The sequence below is a fragment of the Schistocerca piceifrons genome, chromosome 8, assembly GCF_021461385.2.
Source record: "Schistocerca piceifrons isolate TAMUIC-IGC-003096 chromosome 8, iqSchPice1.1, whole genome shotgun sequence".
NCBI lineage: Eukaryota > Metazoa > Arthropoda > Insecta > Orthoptera > Acrididae > Schistocerca > Schistocerca piceifrons.
Window position 1 is genome coordinate 197,306,017 of NC_060145.1, and position 18,151 is coordinate 197,324,167.

General features: G+C 41.5%; 1 protein-coding gene across 1 annotated transcript in view; it reads left to right on the forward strand.

Moving 5' to 3' along the window:
- LOC124711853 (sodium-coupled monocarboxylate transporter 1-like) overlaps nucleotides 1-18,151 on the forward strand; it is a 213,702-nt gene that overhangs the window by 94,808 nt on the left and 100,743 nt on the right. The window contains exons 6-8 of the mRNA XM_047242080.1: nucleotides 2,959-3,026; nucleotides 11,373-11,527; nucleotides 16,735-16,872. Of these exons, the coding sequence (XP_047098036.1) occupies nucleotides 2,959-3,026; nucleotides 11,373-11,527; nucleotides 16,735-16,872 (361 nt within the window). The remainder of the gene's footprint in view (nucleotides 1-2,958; nucleotides 3,027-11,372; nucleotides 11,528-16,734; nucleotides 16,873-18,151) is intronic.

Below are 18,151 nucleotides of genomic sequence, written 5' to 3' on the forward strand. Positions count from 1 at the left end.
ATTGAACCCGATGCGAAATGTGCTGCTCATCTTTAGGCATTCTCTGTTTTCTCCATCTATCAGATCTGGTAGGGATCCGACACTGATGAGAAATATTCAAGTACTGGTCGAACAAGTTGGTCTAATGTTACATGGATACTTTTTCACGATAAATCGTTATGATGTGGAGCGAGTCATTTTACGTTCCACCACAAATTAATCTGTGAACATGGTGAGCTGGTGATTTTTTTTTTAATTCGTCTGCGAAACAGAAGGAGCTGTCAATGAAAAACTTTTTCAGTTTTTTCCGAGTTTTACTTTTTTCATCTACCGCACATTTTATATCCCTCGGTAAATGATCATATTTTTTTGTTACAGTGTTGAGAGTTTTGTAAGCAACTTCGTTTGTTGACGGATTGCATTTGCTGAGGATTCTTCCAATGGACCTGGCATATGCCTCATCCTCAATTAATTTTATGTGGTCTTGCCACTCCAAATTGTTCCGTACTCCTACTTCCAGATATTTTGTGGAAGTAACTGCTCCCACTGATTGTTCTGCAGTCGTCTAATAATAGAGTAAACGATCTTTCTGTGTCTGTATTCGTAAAACGCTACATTTGCTGATATTGCTGGTCAATTGGCACACCCTGCAGCGAGCCGCTGGGCCGTTGCATCTCTTCCTGCAGTGTGCTACAATTTTCTAGTTTTGCGACTTTTCTGTACACAACGGCATCATCCGCGAAAAGTCCCTATTGATTTTATTTTCTGCATGCGTCTGTTTGCCCTTAACGCCGCAGACGACGTGTACTTGACAATATCATTTACGTTGTGCGATCGATTTGTTACGTATTTGCTTCTCAGGACTAAGAGCAGACGGATGAAAGCACATTGGCTTAAAATACTCGACAATACATTTTCTGTGGCAACGGCCTTGCTGCAGTGCCAACACTGGTTCCCGTCAGATCACCGAAGTTTAGCACTATCGGGCTGGGCTAGCACCTGAATGGGTAACCATCCGGCCTGCCGAGCGCTGTTGGGAAAGCGGATTGCACTCAGCCCTTGTGAGGCAAACTGAGGAGCTACTTGGTTGAGAAGTAGCGGCTCCGGTCTCGTAAACTGACATGCGGCCGGGAGAGCCGTGTGCTGAACACATTCCCCTCCGTATCCGCATCCAGTGACGCCTGTGGGCTGAGGATGACACGGAGCCTGGTCGGTACCGTTGGGCCTTCCAAAGGCAGTTCGGACGGAGTGAAGTTCTTTTTCTGTGTGTGATGTAGATGAAATCACTGTAAGGAACAAACAACTCTAGTGGCTTCGGAGAGTGGAAGTGAGTTTGGTACCAGAAATGGCGACGTTTTCACTGCAGGAAAAGCAAGTACTCATTTAAATCACTCGTTTTCTCCGTTTCTGTGATGTGACAACAACTGAAATTGTTCCCCAGCTGAAATTTATGTTAATATCTTGATATGTGCAGGAAGTGGGTTCGTCTGTGTTACAGCCGACCGTCGTGTTACAGAGATCCAGAACGAACTCATCTTCACACTAATCTATCTCATAACATGCTCACGCAAATGAGACGTTTTGCAGGATCGATGATTGAGTGTTAATGTTATGGCCTCCGTAATTGACATCAGAGTACTCAATCCTGCATGATGACCTAAAATTTTGGAAAGTGTCCTCCAAATGGTTGCCAAAAATTCTGACGGATGACCGCAACTATATGCGCGTGGCAGTTCGCAAGATGATGATGACGTGTGATAAGGCTGGAACAGGATTTTCTTTTCAACAGTAGTGGTAACGGATGAGATTCTGTTTTTCGAACCTGAAACAAGCCGCCTTTCAGCTCAGTTGAAGTGCACGTCACCGCCACTAGAAAATTCGGAAAGGACCTGCGTTAAAACATTATGGTGGCCATATTTTGGAAAATGACGCCATCCTTACTCATAATGTTCCAAAGGGCACTGCGATTCAGTTGCGAACTACCCAGACGTTTTCAAGAATAACTCTGAAATTATTTCTCGTGCACCTTAATCACCTGACTTGGCTGGCTATTTTTCGCTTCTTGAAGGGAGGAAAGATGCACCGTGTCCACACATTCTTCATTCGTTTTGCTGTCGTGTGAGCGATTTTCGACTGGTCAAAACGGACTCCTAAACAATCGTTCGCAGGCGCCATGGAATCACGAAGTCGACAGGAGATTACGTTGAGAAATTACAGAAATCTCAATTTTTGTATGACTGTTCTGTGAAAAAAAAAATTGAAATTATCTGATTTTCGGAGACTGCTGGAGAAACGTTGAGACTGTTGCTGCCTAGTATACCTAGCGTTTCCTTGAGAAAGATTACTCTCGTTCGTTGGTTTACAAGGTTGTCAACGCCGTCATGTCTGATGGCTGCGTACAGACCTGCAAAAGGAAACGAAGCAAACGTTACAGGAGAAGCTATTGAAATAGCTATACCAGCGGTAGTGCACCACAACCGACGGACAAGCGCCTTGCATCAAAATTGTTGATCCCCGCGGAAAAGGACAGAGCCTTTACTGAATTTCTGTTTCGCTGCCGCAGCTCAACACAAAAATTGTTCGTCACGTATCCATCTAGTCTACAAATGCCATATTAAGTGCTGAGTCATTATACCATATGTCGTATTGCACACCTCCAAAACTCTTATATGTCTATCACGTGTAACACGCAGAAGGGCATGTCAGTCATGAGTATGCCCTGATGAAGTCACTATTTCCTGAAAGGTAAATTAATAGATATGTAGCTGCTCTGGAAACAGGTATAACAATAATTTCAACAATATTCCTTATTAACTATTGCAGATAACAACTGCATACGACAGATAAAAATAAGTTGTTTGAAGGACTTTACCAGTTTAACAATCTTGGAGTGCAGAAAGAGAAACATAACACGCCTGTTGTATTATTCAATACGCTAGTAATCGCTACATCGTTTGTGTTTATCTCTCTATTTTTCAGTGACTGGCATCAACGTTCATGTAGTAACTCCCTTAGTCTGCGTGGTCTGCATATTCTACACTTGTGTGGTAAGTAAGAATTTGTATTGGGTATACCTTCTGAAAATATATCGCCCAGGCACACACATTGTAATAGCCACGAATCATTCCTTAAGTACAAAGCCTACACTGCACTGATCTGTACCCATGAGACTTTTTTTTAATATATTTATAGTGTGCGTTATTGATATGCATCGTGTAGTGAAAGTGTTCTACTCCTTCGGCAGTATATCAACATAATTACTGATTACAGATGAACGCAAGTAGTAACTGTATACTTAGGACATCTATAGTGAAAATGTTTCACTGGCTGGAAACTATTTGACATCACTTTTGCATCACACGATTTTACTTGATACATCGTTTTTCTGATCGCATTGAATTCTACCTAGCGCCAGTAGCTTTATCACGTCACATTACTCACCTCACAATGGAAAAATCAGTGATCCTATCATTAAAAAACCAAGCAACATAGATATACGGTACAAAGCATTTACACCGAAGTGCCAAAGAAACTAATGTAGGCATGCGTATCCAAACACAGAGATATGTAAACAGGCAAAATACGGCGCTGCGGTTGGCAACGCCTACATGAGACAACAAGTGCCTAACGCAGTTGTTAGATAATGCTACTACAATGGCAGATTATCAAGATTTAAGTGAGTTTGAACGTGGTATTATAGACAGCGCAAGGGCAATGGCACACAGCATCACGGAGATTACGATGAAGTGGGGATTTTCCCACACACCCAATTCTCGAGTGTACCGTGAATATCAGGATATCGGTAAAACATCAAAACTCTAACGTCGCAGCGGCCGGAATAAGATCTTGGAAGAACGGGACCAACGACGACTGAAGAGAATCGTTCAGCGTGACAGAAGTGCAACCTTTCCCCAAATTGCTGCAGGTTTCAGTATTGGGTCATCAACGAGTGTCTTGATGACTGCACGACACAAAACTTTACGCCTCGCTGGGCCCATCAGCTCCGACATTGGACTGTTGATGACTGGAAACATGTTGCTTGGTCGGACGAGTCTCGCTTCAAATTGTATCGAGCGGATGAACGTGTACGGGTATGTATACAACCTCATGAATCTGTGGACTCTGCATGTCAGCAGAAGACTGTTTAAGCCGGTGGAGGCTCTGAAACTGAGCGGGGCGTGTGCAGTTGGAGTGGTAGGGGACTCCTGGTACGTCTAGATACGACTCTGACAGGTAACACGTACGTAAGCATCCTGCCTATTCACCTGCATCCATTCATGTCCTTTGTGCATTCAGAAGAACTTGGGCAATTCCAGAAGGACAATGCGACACCCCAAACGTCCAGAACTGCTACATTGTGGCTCCAGGCACACTCTTCTGAGTTTAAACATTTCCACTGGCCACCAAACTCCGCAGACATGAACCTTATTCAGCACATCTGGGATGCCTTGTAACGTGCTGTTCAGAATAGATCTCCACACCGTCTTACTCTTACGGAATTATGGACAGCCCTATAGGACTCATGGTGTCAGTTCCCTCCAGCATTACTTCAGACATTAGTTGAGCTCATGCTACGTTTTGTTGCGGCACTTCTGCGTACTCGCGGGGGCCCTACACGATATTAGGCACGTGTACCAGTTTCTTTGGCTCTTCAGTGTACAACATTAATGAAAATTAATCAATATGAAGAAGTATAGATGCACAGATCAGTCACATTAAGTGACTACTGGCTTTGTTCCACCTCAACGTGGAGTAACCACTCACAGGCGGAATGTGGCAGCGCTAGCTGTGGAGGGTATATGAAGCGTGTTGGGGGATGCAGACAACACTGCAGTCGTTTTCGTAACTTATCTGATTTCCAAACGGGCAGGATCAATAGTGTTTGGGCGAAGAGTGGAAGAATTTTCATAATGGATAAGTTTTGTAAACTGCTGTGGTTAATGTATTCCGTGCATGGCAAAACGGCCCTATCCAAAACGGGCACCAACGCAACTGTCGTGCACCATGGGCCATGTATGACAACGGTGAACGACAGCCGTGGAGATGTGTGCAGGGAAACAGGCTATGTGGCTATCAATACCAACATTTGATCATCGAACGTTGCTACATACAGTCTCTGCAGGAGGCATCTCTTCATGCACCCATTCTGACCTTTTTAGATGAATTATGTTCTACGCCCCATTGGACCGATGGCCGTTGGCGTGCATGGAACTTCCAACAATCATAGGGAGGATCCTGACCGGGGAAGGGGGGCCGGGGAAGGGGGCATTATGGTTCGGGGAAAGTTTTGGAGGCGTTCTGTGGGTTACCTCGTCGTTCTGAAAGGCACAGTGGACCAACCCTTGTACGCATCCGGCCTTGGGGACTAAGTGAAGTGGCATCTACCTGCAGGATAATGTAATGTGTCACACAGTTCACAGTGCACGTATGTAGTTCAAAGACCACCATGATTAGTTTACCGTACACCCTCGGCCACCAAATTCCTTGTATTTGAACCGAATCAGGTATCTGTAGTTCCACTTCGATCGGGCTGTCCATGCTTTGGATTCTGAATCGAGAAACGTGACGCAACTTCCCCCTTCATTAGAGTTGGCGTGGATCCACATCCCGTACTTTCCACAACCTCGCTGACACTCTTCCTGCACGTCTGCGCTGCAGAAGGCTGTTATTCATGCTTTTGACATGTGGGCATATTAATGTGACTGAACGATGTATATCGACATATGTTCACATCTAGATCATCCTAGGATCTAGAAAATAAAATAAATCCTGAGACGACCCAATAAAGTAGAGAGCCGAACGAGTGAACTACAAAAAGCAAATAGGAATATAGTAAAAAACACGAAATATGTTAGAAAAATGGGGTGCGAAAAGTTTGTATGTCAAAAGCTCATTTAAGGAAGTAAAATAAGTTTTAGAAAATGATTGGTAGTGGAGTGGTAGAAGATACGAATGATAAGATTAGAGGAGTACTGTTTTTGCTGCAAGTATGTTTAGAGGAAGTCAGCGACATGCTTCATATAAGAACTGGATAAGAGTGTACATTGATTTTTTCATAAAATTATTCTGGTATTCTGCCACTATTGCAAGTGGTCATCAGCGTATGTGATACCGGTAACAAGAAAACAAGATTATACGACTTGGTCAACGCGTGCGATGTTTCACAAAAATATTGCCGTAGGCACTGAAGTGAAATAGATACGATGATGATAGGAGCTCAAAAAAACGAATCAAAATTCATGCAATGGGCAGTATTTGAACGCAGTTTTCCTTGTTTACTGGGCAGGTGTGCTAGCCATTACAGCACCATGGCGGTATAGGTAACGGAGCGTTTCAGAGATTAGAATACTCTCTTTCAATATAAGACAAGGACGATTTTCACACAGTAATCAACACGATGTAATTTATATATTTACTTTTCTTTTCAGTTCTCTTCAACTGATACTAGGATAACAACTAAGAGAGAAACTATTACTACTACTAGTACAGTTAAGACAATATTTCAACCACAACAATAATTAGTACCACTACATTTAGTAAACGTTGGATTCAAGTTAAAACACGGATGCTACTAATTTTTAAAACGAAACATTCATTCTTCTAAGTATTTTTAGCATCTTTACATTGTAGCCTTGAGTTGTAACGTACTAAGTAATTTGATAAATAATAGAAAGGAAGGAATTTACAGTTTTAAATTCCCTTGACATATAACCAGGCACCAGATCTATAGAATGTTTTCGACAGGTGTTTTTCTGCTATATCCATATAAACAATGTGTCCCATTTATCTCAACGACCTAAACTAATTTTTATCCAGAAACGAAAAAGAGATATATCTTGTACCATGGAATTTTTTTACAATTGCACCCTATATTTTTATTCGTTTTCAGGGCACACCGTCGAAGAAATGGTAGAAATGTTACGCAGTTATAGGGATGTAAGTTAGCGGAAAAGTAATGGCAATAATGCTTTCTTATTTACAATACGGATACATGTAGCACAGTTCCGTAGAGCTTTTAATTAATATGCTGCATTTATACCATTCGTTCGATGGAGGTATTCGCACAAACCGTCAACTGAAGAGGGTTAACTAAATGACTGATATGCATTTTCCATGCGCTTCCGTTTGTTTACTGTCAAATCTAGCAAGTGAACGAGTTACACCACTGTGATCTAATACCGGAGAGTGAAAGTTAATCTTGTGTTCCGCTTTTAATACCGTTATGTTTACGTACGCCGCAATACGTTTCTGAACAGGGCGGGAGGAGAGAAAGTGATTTATCGAATAACGAACATAGGGTTCTATTAGAAATTTCGTACTGCTCTTCATGTCTTGGTAAGGAACGTAGTTACAAAAATGCTAAACAACATTTGTTTGACGCATTTTTTTATTTTGCTTCTGAACAAAAAGTTGCCTGGGGTTGTCATGAAAAATGGGACGCACTGTAAAGCGAATTGGTAGAATTTTCTACCATCAATATTCAGGCAACCCATTGGTGTATAATAAAGTGTGCGCCACCGTTCGTTGTTTCGCTATTGTATTTCCAACAGGGTATCTCTCTTTTTGTGATTGTAATTTACGTAAGATCTCACTTCAGTAAGGCTGTAGCAACCCTTAATATTAACCTATTATGTGGCAGGTCTGGTTGATTTTGTTTCTTAACTTCGTTGACACATTAGTGACAGACTAGAAATCTGGTCTGGGATTTTTTTCTGTTTATCTCTTCTTTCACCTCTTAAATCAATGTTGCAAATGAAAAGTCTCACCGTGGTTGTGAGTCAATCTTCAACTGTCTAGGTCTGTGGAGGGCAATCCCATGTCCCAAACAAACCTCACAAAAACGTCACTAATTGTTTTGCGACGTTTTAGTGAATTTTTTATCCCTGAAAATCTGCATGTTTCAATCATGGATTTACAAGAGCTCTAAAAATCACTGTAGCGAACATATAGTCTCACTTTTATAAATTGTCGTTTTATATTTTTAAGGTTTTATACTTTCAATGTTTTTTTTTGCACTGCTATAATTCTGCATTATTTACGTCTTTCACTATTTATACATCCGTTGATTCAGGCCTATACTTTTAATTTTAACAAAAAAATTTGGTACAATTTTTATGCCTATGCTTTGAGAGTAAGACCTTATGAACTTACGCTTTCAACGTTACACACACTGAAAATGTTGAGGCACTAATTCACTTTTCGCTACTTCACTTGCACTTTTGTACCCTACTGTTTCATCCCCTTTTACAGTTTCGTGCGTCCATTGTCGTATTTTATTTAACAGATGAGATTTTACACAATTTACTTTTGGCAGTTTTAGTATGAGCCAGTCCGTTGTTAAGCCCATAGCTCCCTGCCACTAACCCCCCCTCTACCCCTCCCCCCCCCCCTCACTCCCTTCACCTCTTTGCCAGCTCTCAATCCTGCTAGTTCAATTTTTCAATTTTATTTATTTTATGTCGATTACATTTTACACACACATTATCCTACACTATAAGCATTTTATGGAGAATTTTTAAATAATTATACTTTCTATAAAGTTAGCACGACCGTTTTTGTTAAGCTCATGATATCCATTTCCCTTGCCCAGTCAGCCTCGCTCCATTTCGCCTCCTGCCTTCCCTTTTCCGCTGTCCATTACCTCCAGCATATACCCGTTTAAAACACTGACCGCAGTTGCAAAATACAGCACTCTGATATGTGGTTCTGACTGGACCAGACGGGTTGCTGACCATACTAAATTTTTAGTTCTATTTTGTTCTATATCTGAAGATGTTCATGAGTGATCGAATCATGTAGTCTAATTAAAAACATGCAACTGGGGCTGAGCAATAAATGAGAATTGTCTTAAAGCTCTAAAATAATTTATTTAGAAAATATTTATTTATTATTCATATGTGACAAATATAACAGACGCCACCTGCTGTATGTTGTCTTTCTGGCTACATGAATAATGTCGGTGCTGCTCTGAAGCAGCACCTAAATTTTTCTTGTTAACAGAACCGGTCACTACCGTCACTTATATGGTCAAGTATGATTTTATGTATGGCATTTAACATTGTTATATGCCTTAGACTATACTTTAGTTATTGAATTTATTTATTTAGCGTATGGCTAATACTGACAAATCAAAATATTAAATTATGTATACATATGTACATATTTACACACAAGAAACTTGTTTGGCTTTACAACTGAATATCTAGTCCTTCAATCCAGCGCACTGCATCTGGAATTGCTAGCAGGAAGTCCTCTTCAGTACCGTGATAGGCTCGAATCCTGCCTTCACTGATAATGTTAGAAACAGTCTGGTGTGGAGTCCTGCAGTCACACGCTGGATTACGCAGCCTGTTCCACTTAACGAGAGCACCCCTGCATCGGCAAGGCTGGTACGGAGTCTGTTGAGGGTAATCCAGGTCTTGCGTGGTAGGTCGAATCCACTTGGAAGTTCAACACCTGAGAAGATGTCTATCATTGCTTCCCACCGATCTTTCCATTCTTCTAATGGTTTGAAATCCTTAGCAACCACGTCAGCAGCATCGCACATAGTTGCATGGGGTGATTTCAGGATCTCACGATTTAAAACTGGCAGGTCGCTTTGCACAGGTAGGTTAGAATTCCTAGAGATCCTGTGGAATTCCCTCATGAGGGCATTACATCTGCGCAGATCAGGAGGCATTATACCAGTTAGCAGTGGACGCCAATAAACTGGAGTAGCTCTGATTGCGCCAGATTTTAGGCACACTGTCGTATTCAGCTGGGTGCCAATAAGCTTTGTATGATGACTGTTCATCCAAACAGGTGCACAATACTCAGCACTTGAGTACACCAAACCCAGAGCTGAAGATCGCAGGCTGGTTGCAGGAGATCCCCAGGTAGTTCCGCACAGCTTATGGAGAATATTGTTCCGAGTCCTCAACTTTTGAGCTAAGTTAAGAAAGCGTTGTTTGAAGCATAGTGTACGGTCCAGGAAAACACCAAGATATTTTGGGTTCCAATTATGACGAATAATTCTGCCTCTGTAACGTACTTCCAGTTTTACGCTCACCAACCGTTTATTTAAATGGAAGCAACATAAAAAAATGGTTCAAATGGCTCTGAGCACTATGGGTCTTAACATCTGAGGTCATCAGTCCCCTAGAACTTAGAACTACTTAAACCTAACTCACCTAAGGACATCACATTCATCCATGCCCGAGGCAGGATTCGAACGTGCGACCGTAGCGGTCACGCGGTTCCAGACTGAAGCTCCTAGAACCGCTCGGTCACAACGTCCGGAGGCATCAACACACTTCTGTTTTATTCACACTGGGTTGGAGTCTCCTGATTTTGAAGTAATTATCTAAAACAGACAGGTCATTGGTTAGAATCTCTTCTGTTGTCTTCATTTCCTGGTGTTGTACAGCTAGAGCCAGGTCATCGGCCTAGCACAATTTTCTGGACGAAGTGTCAGGTAGATCAGATGGATAAAGATTCAACAGCAATGGTGAGAGGACTGATCCTGGGGGCAATCCGTTGTTTAGCTTCCTCTCCTTACTTACGTTGCTTCCAGTGATTACCTGAAACTTCCGATTGCTTAGCGTTCCGTTAATCAGTCGAGCCATTTTCCTGCCGGGTATGAATTAGATAAGGCCTTAGCTCCACACAATGTCAAAGGCGGCAGTTAGGTCAATAAACGCCAAAGATGTTTTCTGCTTCATTTGGCATCCTGACTCTATGAAGGATGTGAGAGACAATACTTGGTCGCAGCAGCTACGCCCTAAATGATCAACTGGAACATTCTCTAGCCTTTCTAAAAGCTTGTAGCAGCAGCTAAGAAGAGCAATGGGGTTGATAGTTTTCTACCGTGTTGCTGGGTTTTACCAGGTTTCAGAACAGATAGAATCTTCGCCTTTTAAAATTCCAATGGAAGTTTAACATTCAGCAGGATGTCAGTGAAGAATTCTGCCTGTCATATCTTAGCTTTTCCTCCCATATGGATCAGGTATTCTGGATGGGTACCATCGAATCCATGTGCCTTAAGAGGTTTGAGGTCCTTCAGTCCAGGGTCATTGTCTAAAACTGTGAAGGAACGGACATACTCACCCGTCTTTTTCAGTTATGAATATTTTTTGTATCTGCGGATCTAAAGATGGTTCATGTGGAAAATGCATGTAGTCTCGAAGAACAATGAAATCTGTTACCTGTTTCAGATGCTACAGCAACCACTTCCAGATCATATTACTGCCATCGAAGAATGAAGTCATAAGACAACCTAAACCGGTAGTAGCTTGTAATAATTGTGTGATTTTGTCGCTTGAATAAAACAAATGATCACCGTAGACTTCAGCATCGCGCCACCATACCGCAATTTACAAATATGAAATTCCGCGCCTCGTTAATTCTTGTTTCAGGGCGGACTCAAGGCTGTCGTGTGGACAGACGTCATACAGACCGGGTCGATGTTTGCGGCCGTCATCCTGGTTGTTGTCAAGGGAACCGTGGACGTGGGCGGGCTCGGTGTCGTCTGGCAAAGGAATGCGGACACCGGCAGGATGGAACTACCCGAGTAAGCGGTCCAAGCGCGTAGTGCCGACACTTGACAACCTGTAGTGCTACACGTAAGAGTGCGTAGTTAACGGCACACTTACCTGTCGTTAACGATTTGTCTACTTAAAAATTGGAAATTTGTGGTAAGTTCTATGGTACCAGACAGCTGAGGTCATCGGTCCCTAGGCTTACACACTACTTAATCTAACTTAAACTAACTTACACTGAGGACAACACACACACCCATGCCCAAGGCAGGACTCGAATCTCCGACGGTGGGGGGAGCCGTGCGAACCGTGGCAAGGCGCCTGAGACCGCACGGCTACCCCACGCGGCTTGCCTAGTTAAATGTTCACTTGCTGTTATACAGGCTGTAATAAAAATACAAGACAGAAATGGCGGCCACATTTCTCACACATAGACGAAGAAATTATGATATATGAACATGGGTCTTGTAGCAGCCCTTTTTCTGTTTTCGCTTTTTCGTCTAATAGGTAAAAGTTTGATTTCATTTTTTACACATTGACTGTCATTGAAGGGTTTTACTTTTATTTAATATTGTCCCGGCTAAGTATCAGTTTGATTACTTTGAAAACCCAATGTTAAACGTGGGTCACTACACGTATAGTCTTCCCAGCTCTGAGAGAAAAAATGTTTAGTAGCTTTACTACCAATGTTTACAGACGACGATACTTTAACCTTTCGTTCAATTGTTTTAGTTACGAATCGCTATTTTGTTCTAGGCATAGATCACGTAACCTTAACGTTTATTAATCTAAGTTAAATTAATGTTCAAGACTTGTATTATGTTTCAAATTAACAACGTCAGTTTATTGACAAGAATTATCAATAAATAGGTTCTCTCATACGATCTCATTCAAAGAAGTTCTTTAATTAGATGTCTAAAGAGGATTCCCGCTAGCACCAGAGATGTTAGATAATATCCTGCACTTTCGGTAAATAAGTTATTTCTATTTAATATCCGCAAACTGTCATTAACTATGATCACTAGTCGTGTGAAGTTAAAGTTTCCCACTATCACAATTCAAAGTCCGAATCCGATTAAAATTCTCAATTCAGTAGAGCGTTTAAATATTCACAAAATTGACATTAAAGCCAAAGACATTACTATTCACCTCCCCGTTTGTCTAATCTGATAAATGTCCAAATTAAAATCTTGAATTGACAATCCTCAAAAACAATCTCGTCACAATCTATTCTTGATCCCTGTTTAATAAAGTCCCAATTGCTGTTCTCTAAAGCTGTACGTCCTAAATAACTTCCGAACTAGAACAGACTAGAGACTGGAGTATCGTAATTACAACGTATGGCTATTTATACTTAAATAAACACTATCTTTGGTGTCCCAGACCTACGTTCTATGACTATAATGTTGATTTTCTTACGTATTGGAATGACTAATATTTTAGTATTTTTTACCGCTTTTCCCCCTTCCCATGTTTTTAAAATTTATTATTAAATTTTCCTTTTCTTTTCTATTGCTTTCTGTACTAGATATTTCCCTCTATTTGTTTTTTATTTATTTTTCGTAATTACTACTTGTGGAGGGACTTGGGTCATTTTGTGAATTGATATTTTAAGGACATGGGAGCTAGTGTGGGAGCTATTTTTGTTTTTTCAACACCGAGAGGCGCTGTAGGTGTTATAGTCTGGAAACGCTTTGTTTCCATGTTGCAACTCATTTTCTCCAACTCATTAATCATGGGAAACACACAAGAAGAGAGTGTTAGAATCATGGGGAACATGCACGGCTTGGTGACCTCTCGTTAGTTGTGCAACCCCAGTGTTTCGTTTTACACGTCTCTGTTCCCGTGGGACGTACTTCAGTGATTGTTTACAGGTAATCTCAAGTGTTCCAGCGACCGTTGCAAACACATGGGTTACAACGCAGAGTTAGCCACAGAGCTGGCTCGTGTAAGGGCAGTGCACACAAATGAAGAGATGGCAGATAGCCATCTGATTCATGGATTAGGTGACGGAGATCGCGCTCAGGGCTTGCATAGGCAGAAGTGGACCAATCGCCTGACATCCACGCTGTCCTGACCTAAACCCACTGGACTTTTATTTCTTGAAGCATTTGAAAGCTCTTGTGTACCGAACCCCAGCACAAGATATGTGCCCATAGTACGAAATATAATCACGGAGGGTCCGCAGCTCGTGGTCGTGCGGTAGCGTTTTCGCTTTCCGCGCCCGGGTTCCCGCATTCGATTTCCGGCGAGGTCAGGGATTTTCTCTGCCTCGTGATGACTGGGTGTTGAGTGATGTCCTTAGGTTAGTTAGGTTTAAGTAGTTCTAAGTTCTAGGGGACTGATGACCATAGATGTTGAGTCCCATCGTGCTCAGAGCCATTTAATCACGGAGGGCTTATTGAACATCTCCTGTGAGAAAGAGTTGCATGTGGTATGCTAGTGGATTCTGTTCGTGTGCGGCGTTTCCAGACTCATGTCCATATCACATAAAGTCCTCGTGTACTTGTGAGAAATGTACCCTGCAACTTTTCCAATACGTTTTTGTTACACCCTCTACATGCATCACGTGTCAGTACCTTTGTTTTCTCTCTGCCTCTCTCTTTTGTATCTTGTTAACTGTGTCGACAATGGCTTTGTGTCTGGAACGTGACATCTGTTAATACATTATTTGATCTGTAAAGCTACAAAGAGCATTACATTTTTAATTCACTGTATCAGTTTTAAACAATGCAATTCGTAGCAGTACAAAACAAATAATTTACCTTAAAAACGCCTATTACCTATCAGCTGACTTTTATTTAAACTTTAATATCTGCAGATTTTGGTTTGGACCATCTTCACAAGATACCTAAGCACAAAGTGGAAAAAGTAATAAGTATGAAAAATATGAAACAAAAAATTCGTAATACGAGCATAAACATAATCTGTTCATGAATACTTACAAAACAAAAGCAGATCAGGTAAATACATACGATAGGTCATTTTCTTTTCTGGCTGACAGAAAATCCTAAACGTTATAATAGGTATAAAAAGAACGAAACTTGTTCTACAAAAGTCTGATAGAGACATGCTCAACGTAACAACAGTTAACCTAATATGCTTAATTCCACTAGAATGTTTTCCAAATTTATAATATCTGCTTCTTATCAGCTGTTAACGTCTTCTAGATATGACTTCCGTACATATCTATAAAATGTGTTTTTATATCATTATTCGCTCGTGGTGCAGTGGCTATAACCCGTTCATCATAAGCATCAACCTGATATAAACAAACACAAACGTGATGATTGGTCAGAAGCCGCAGCACACGTACACTGGTATCGTTATGCTCTTGGATGTAGGTCCCAGTTATGTATTAGATATATCATTACTAAGCTACGTTAAATGAAACTTTAATACTCTCAAATTTATTAACAGCCATCAATGTTTTTCTTAACCATGCGTTAGCTACGTAGTCTTTTTTTTTTTTTTTTTTCAAAAATCGTGTACAGTCACGGCCTCCGCAGCATTGTGCTCTGATTGTCGCGCTGTTAATGTGCAGTATAAAAATGGCTGAGGTTGCTTTCTGATGTGTAGAGAAACATGCACGTGGAACACGGTTAAATGATGCCGAGAAATAGGCTGTCCCTAATGTTGTATATGATGCAATTGGTATTCAAACCCACATAGATCGTGTAGTGCAATCTGTAGCGTAATAGAATGCGAAACAAATGCGGTTATTCGTGCGTTGGTTTAAATCATCCCGACTTTTTTTCCTCGTTCAGTTTAAAATACCTACGGCTCGTAATGATGAAACTCATTATTTATTATGAGTCATACATGTCTTATTATTCCTAATTACATATTGGAAGTGAAATTCCTATTTCCATTTCAAATACAAATTCTTAATTATCGATGTTTTATGAAAGACTCTTAAAAAAAGTTATTTAGATTAAGAAAACATAACAATTTAATTTTTAGGGCAAGAATGAAAATCCAAATCCCCTTTATTTCGACTATTTCCATCGTTTTCTACCACGGAGGTAGATGAGTATCGTAGAAACTTGAAAAACACACCAAACAAATGCTGCATTTTTACATTTGCTACTGTACCATTACAATATGAACCCAGCAGAACTGATCTGGACCCAAGTTGCGGGATTTGGCTCGAGAAGTGACAAGACTGTTAAGCTGCCAGACGTACTGGATCTAACGCACGCAGCTTTTTCACACGTCACTGCCGAACTCTGGCGGGATATAGAACGGCTCGTCATACAAGAAGAGAAAACGTTGTGCGTGGTTGGCCTCGTGTGTTCTGTTGTTGATAGGCTCGTTATCAACGTAGCAGGTGACACTTACAGAACTGAAACGTATTTCTCAGATTCAGATAAGGAAGGGGCTAAGAGTTTACCAGACGACAGACTGTAAGCAATACCTCCAGTGGCTACAATATTCAACGATACGGTGAAATCCTTCAATCCACTCTTAAGTTACACACAATTTATGCAGAAAAATTACCCTGTGGGTAAGTCAGGAATTATCATCATCCTTAATTACAGTAGTACGATAACGTGTTCCCGTGTTCGTCTAGTCGTGCAAGGAGCGTATTGCGGGAGATTTGCAGTGTATTATTTCATTCCGTGTAAAAATTAAATGACATGTATTGCTCCTCTGCTCGTGTCTTTTTACGTGTGAACTGTAGCTAGTCACATCACTGCAGGCTATCTGTACCAGCTGACCGGCCAGTGCTGTCAAAGTTAAATGCGCCGGTAAAGCTGTTGTCCCGTACTATCGCTAAGCCGATGTGCGCGCAACGCACAGCACAAAACGTACCCCTATTATCGTACTTGACGGTACTCGAGACAGCTTGGCTGCAGTCCCGCGTGAAACGGAAATTCAAAGAGGTTCCAGCAAACGCGGAAGAATACATAGTGCAATGTTCACGTCAGGTTGATTCTTATGATGAACGGATTATACCCCTTATAGCTTTCCCTCTTTCGTTTCGTATATTCTTGTATACCATTAACTGTTGTTAAGTTGAGCTCATCTCCATTACACTGTCGTGCAACATGGTTTGTTCTTTTATTATACCTGTTACGACTTTTTGGATTTTCTGCAGGCAGAAAAAAATGATTTATGTACACACCTGACCTGTTCTTACCTCTTAAGTATTCATGAATATATTACGCTTATGCACATTATCTCTTAATGCATAGTACGCTGATGTTGAATCTGGTATTTCTATTGTGTCTTGCAGGCCAGGTTTTGACCTCACCACTCGTCACTCCTGGTTTGGCATTCTCGTGGGCGGTTTCTTCGGCATGCTGAATCTGGGGGTCTCCCAGATGGCGATCCAGAGGTTCGCCTCCATCGAGAGTCTTCCCAAAGCTCGCCTGTGAGTAATTATTACCCGTACCTACAAATGCACACAGCTTACCTCGGTGAAATCATTGTCCTAGAGTCTCTGTGTGTCTATCTTTCTAGAGACGGTTGCAAGACTCGGCTGTTCGATAGAGGATGTCAAATTAAAAACTTTTCAGTCGTCAAGTTTCCAACCTAATTTATTTGGCAACCAGTTTCATCGTTTTACTTTACCATCTTCAGGCCCTTGACCGACGTGTAGGGAGGCTCTACCAGGTCGGCACGCAATGCTTGAAGTGATCACTACAGCAAAAATCTAATACCAGTATTGCTGGCCCTGTTTTGATCACAACCGAGGTAGATTCTTACTACACATCGGTCAGAGGCCTGAAAATGGCATAGTTGGTTGGGCTGAGTTGTTTGGGGGAAGAGACCAAACAGCGAGGTCATCGGTCTCATGCCGGACGTGGGATTGAACCGTTATCCTCCCAATTGCGAGTCCAGTGTGCTAACCACTGCGGAAAATGGCATAGTAAAACGCTGAAACTGGTTACTAAATAAAATGAGGTTGGAAACTTGACGGGTGAAAGGTTTTTAATTTGACATCCTCTTGTCCTAGAAAGTGATAGGCGGGAATCGATGTGCAATTCTTCTTAAGTACTCCAGTGACGATAATTGATCACACTGATATTTTCCTCCAGGTCAGTAGCAACAAGGTGATTTTTCACGGCCACAAATACTTATTTTTCTTTCATAATACATTGTGTTAAAGCACAAATAAGTTTCATGTTTCAGTTGCTTTCAAACTTCCGTAAACTCGCGGATAGGAGGATGGGGTTTGTAAAATTTTGCAAAAAGAACACCGCTTACAGGTATGTAACACTCTTTAACGGGACACGTCCGGTTTCGTGACGTGTAACTCATCCAGGTGTACACGCTATTTTAGTCATTAAAACGTCAACGTAGGACGGAAGGACGACACGAGCTGTGCTAGTAGAACGATGTTACCCGCCAAACGCAGATAATCATTTAAAAAGTGGTGCGAACATTGCTTACCTCATTCACAACTAAACGGGGACGAACACAATATCCAGCTTATCGTACCAACGGTCCCCGCGGACAGCTGCAATGCATCAGCCTCTTTTTTTCAAGTGATTAACTGCGTTTCGCTGGTAATGCCGTTTTACCAGTAAAGATTGGGTCATCATTCCTCCCGACGTTCATGTTTTTAATAACTAAAAGTAACATGTACACCTGAGGATGTGTAGGCCGTGAAACGGGCCCTGTCCCACTACGAATTTTTATGCAGCTGT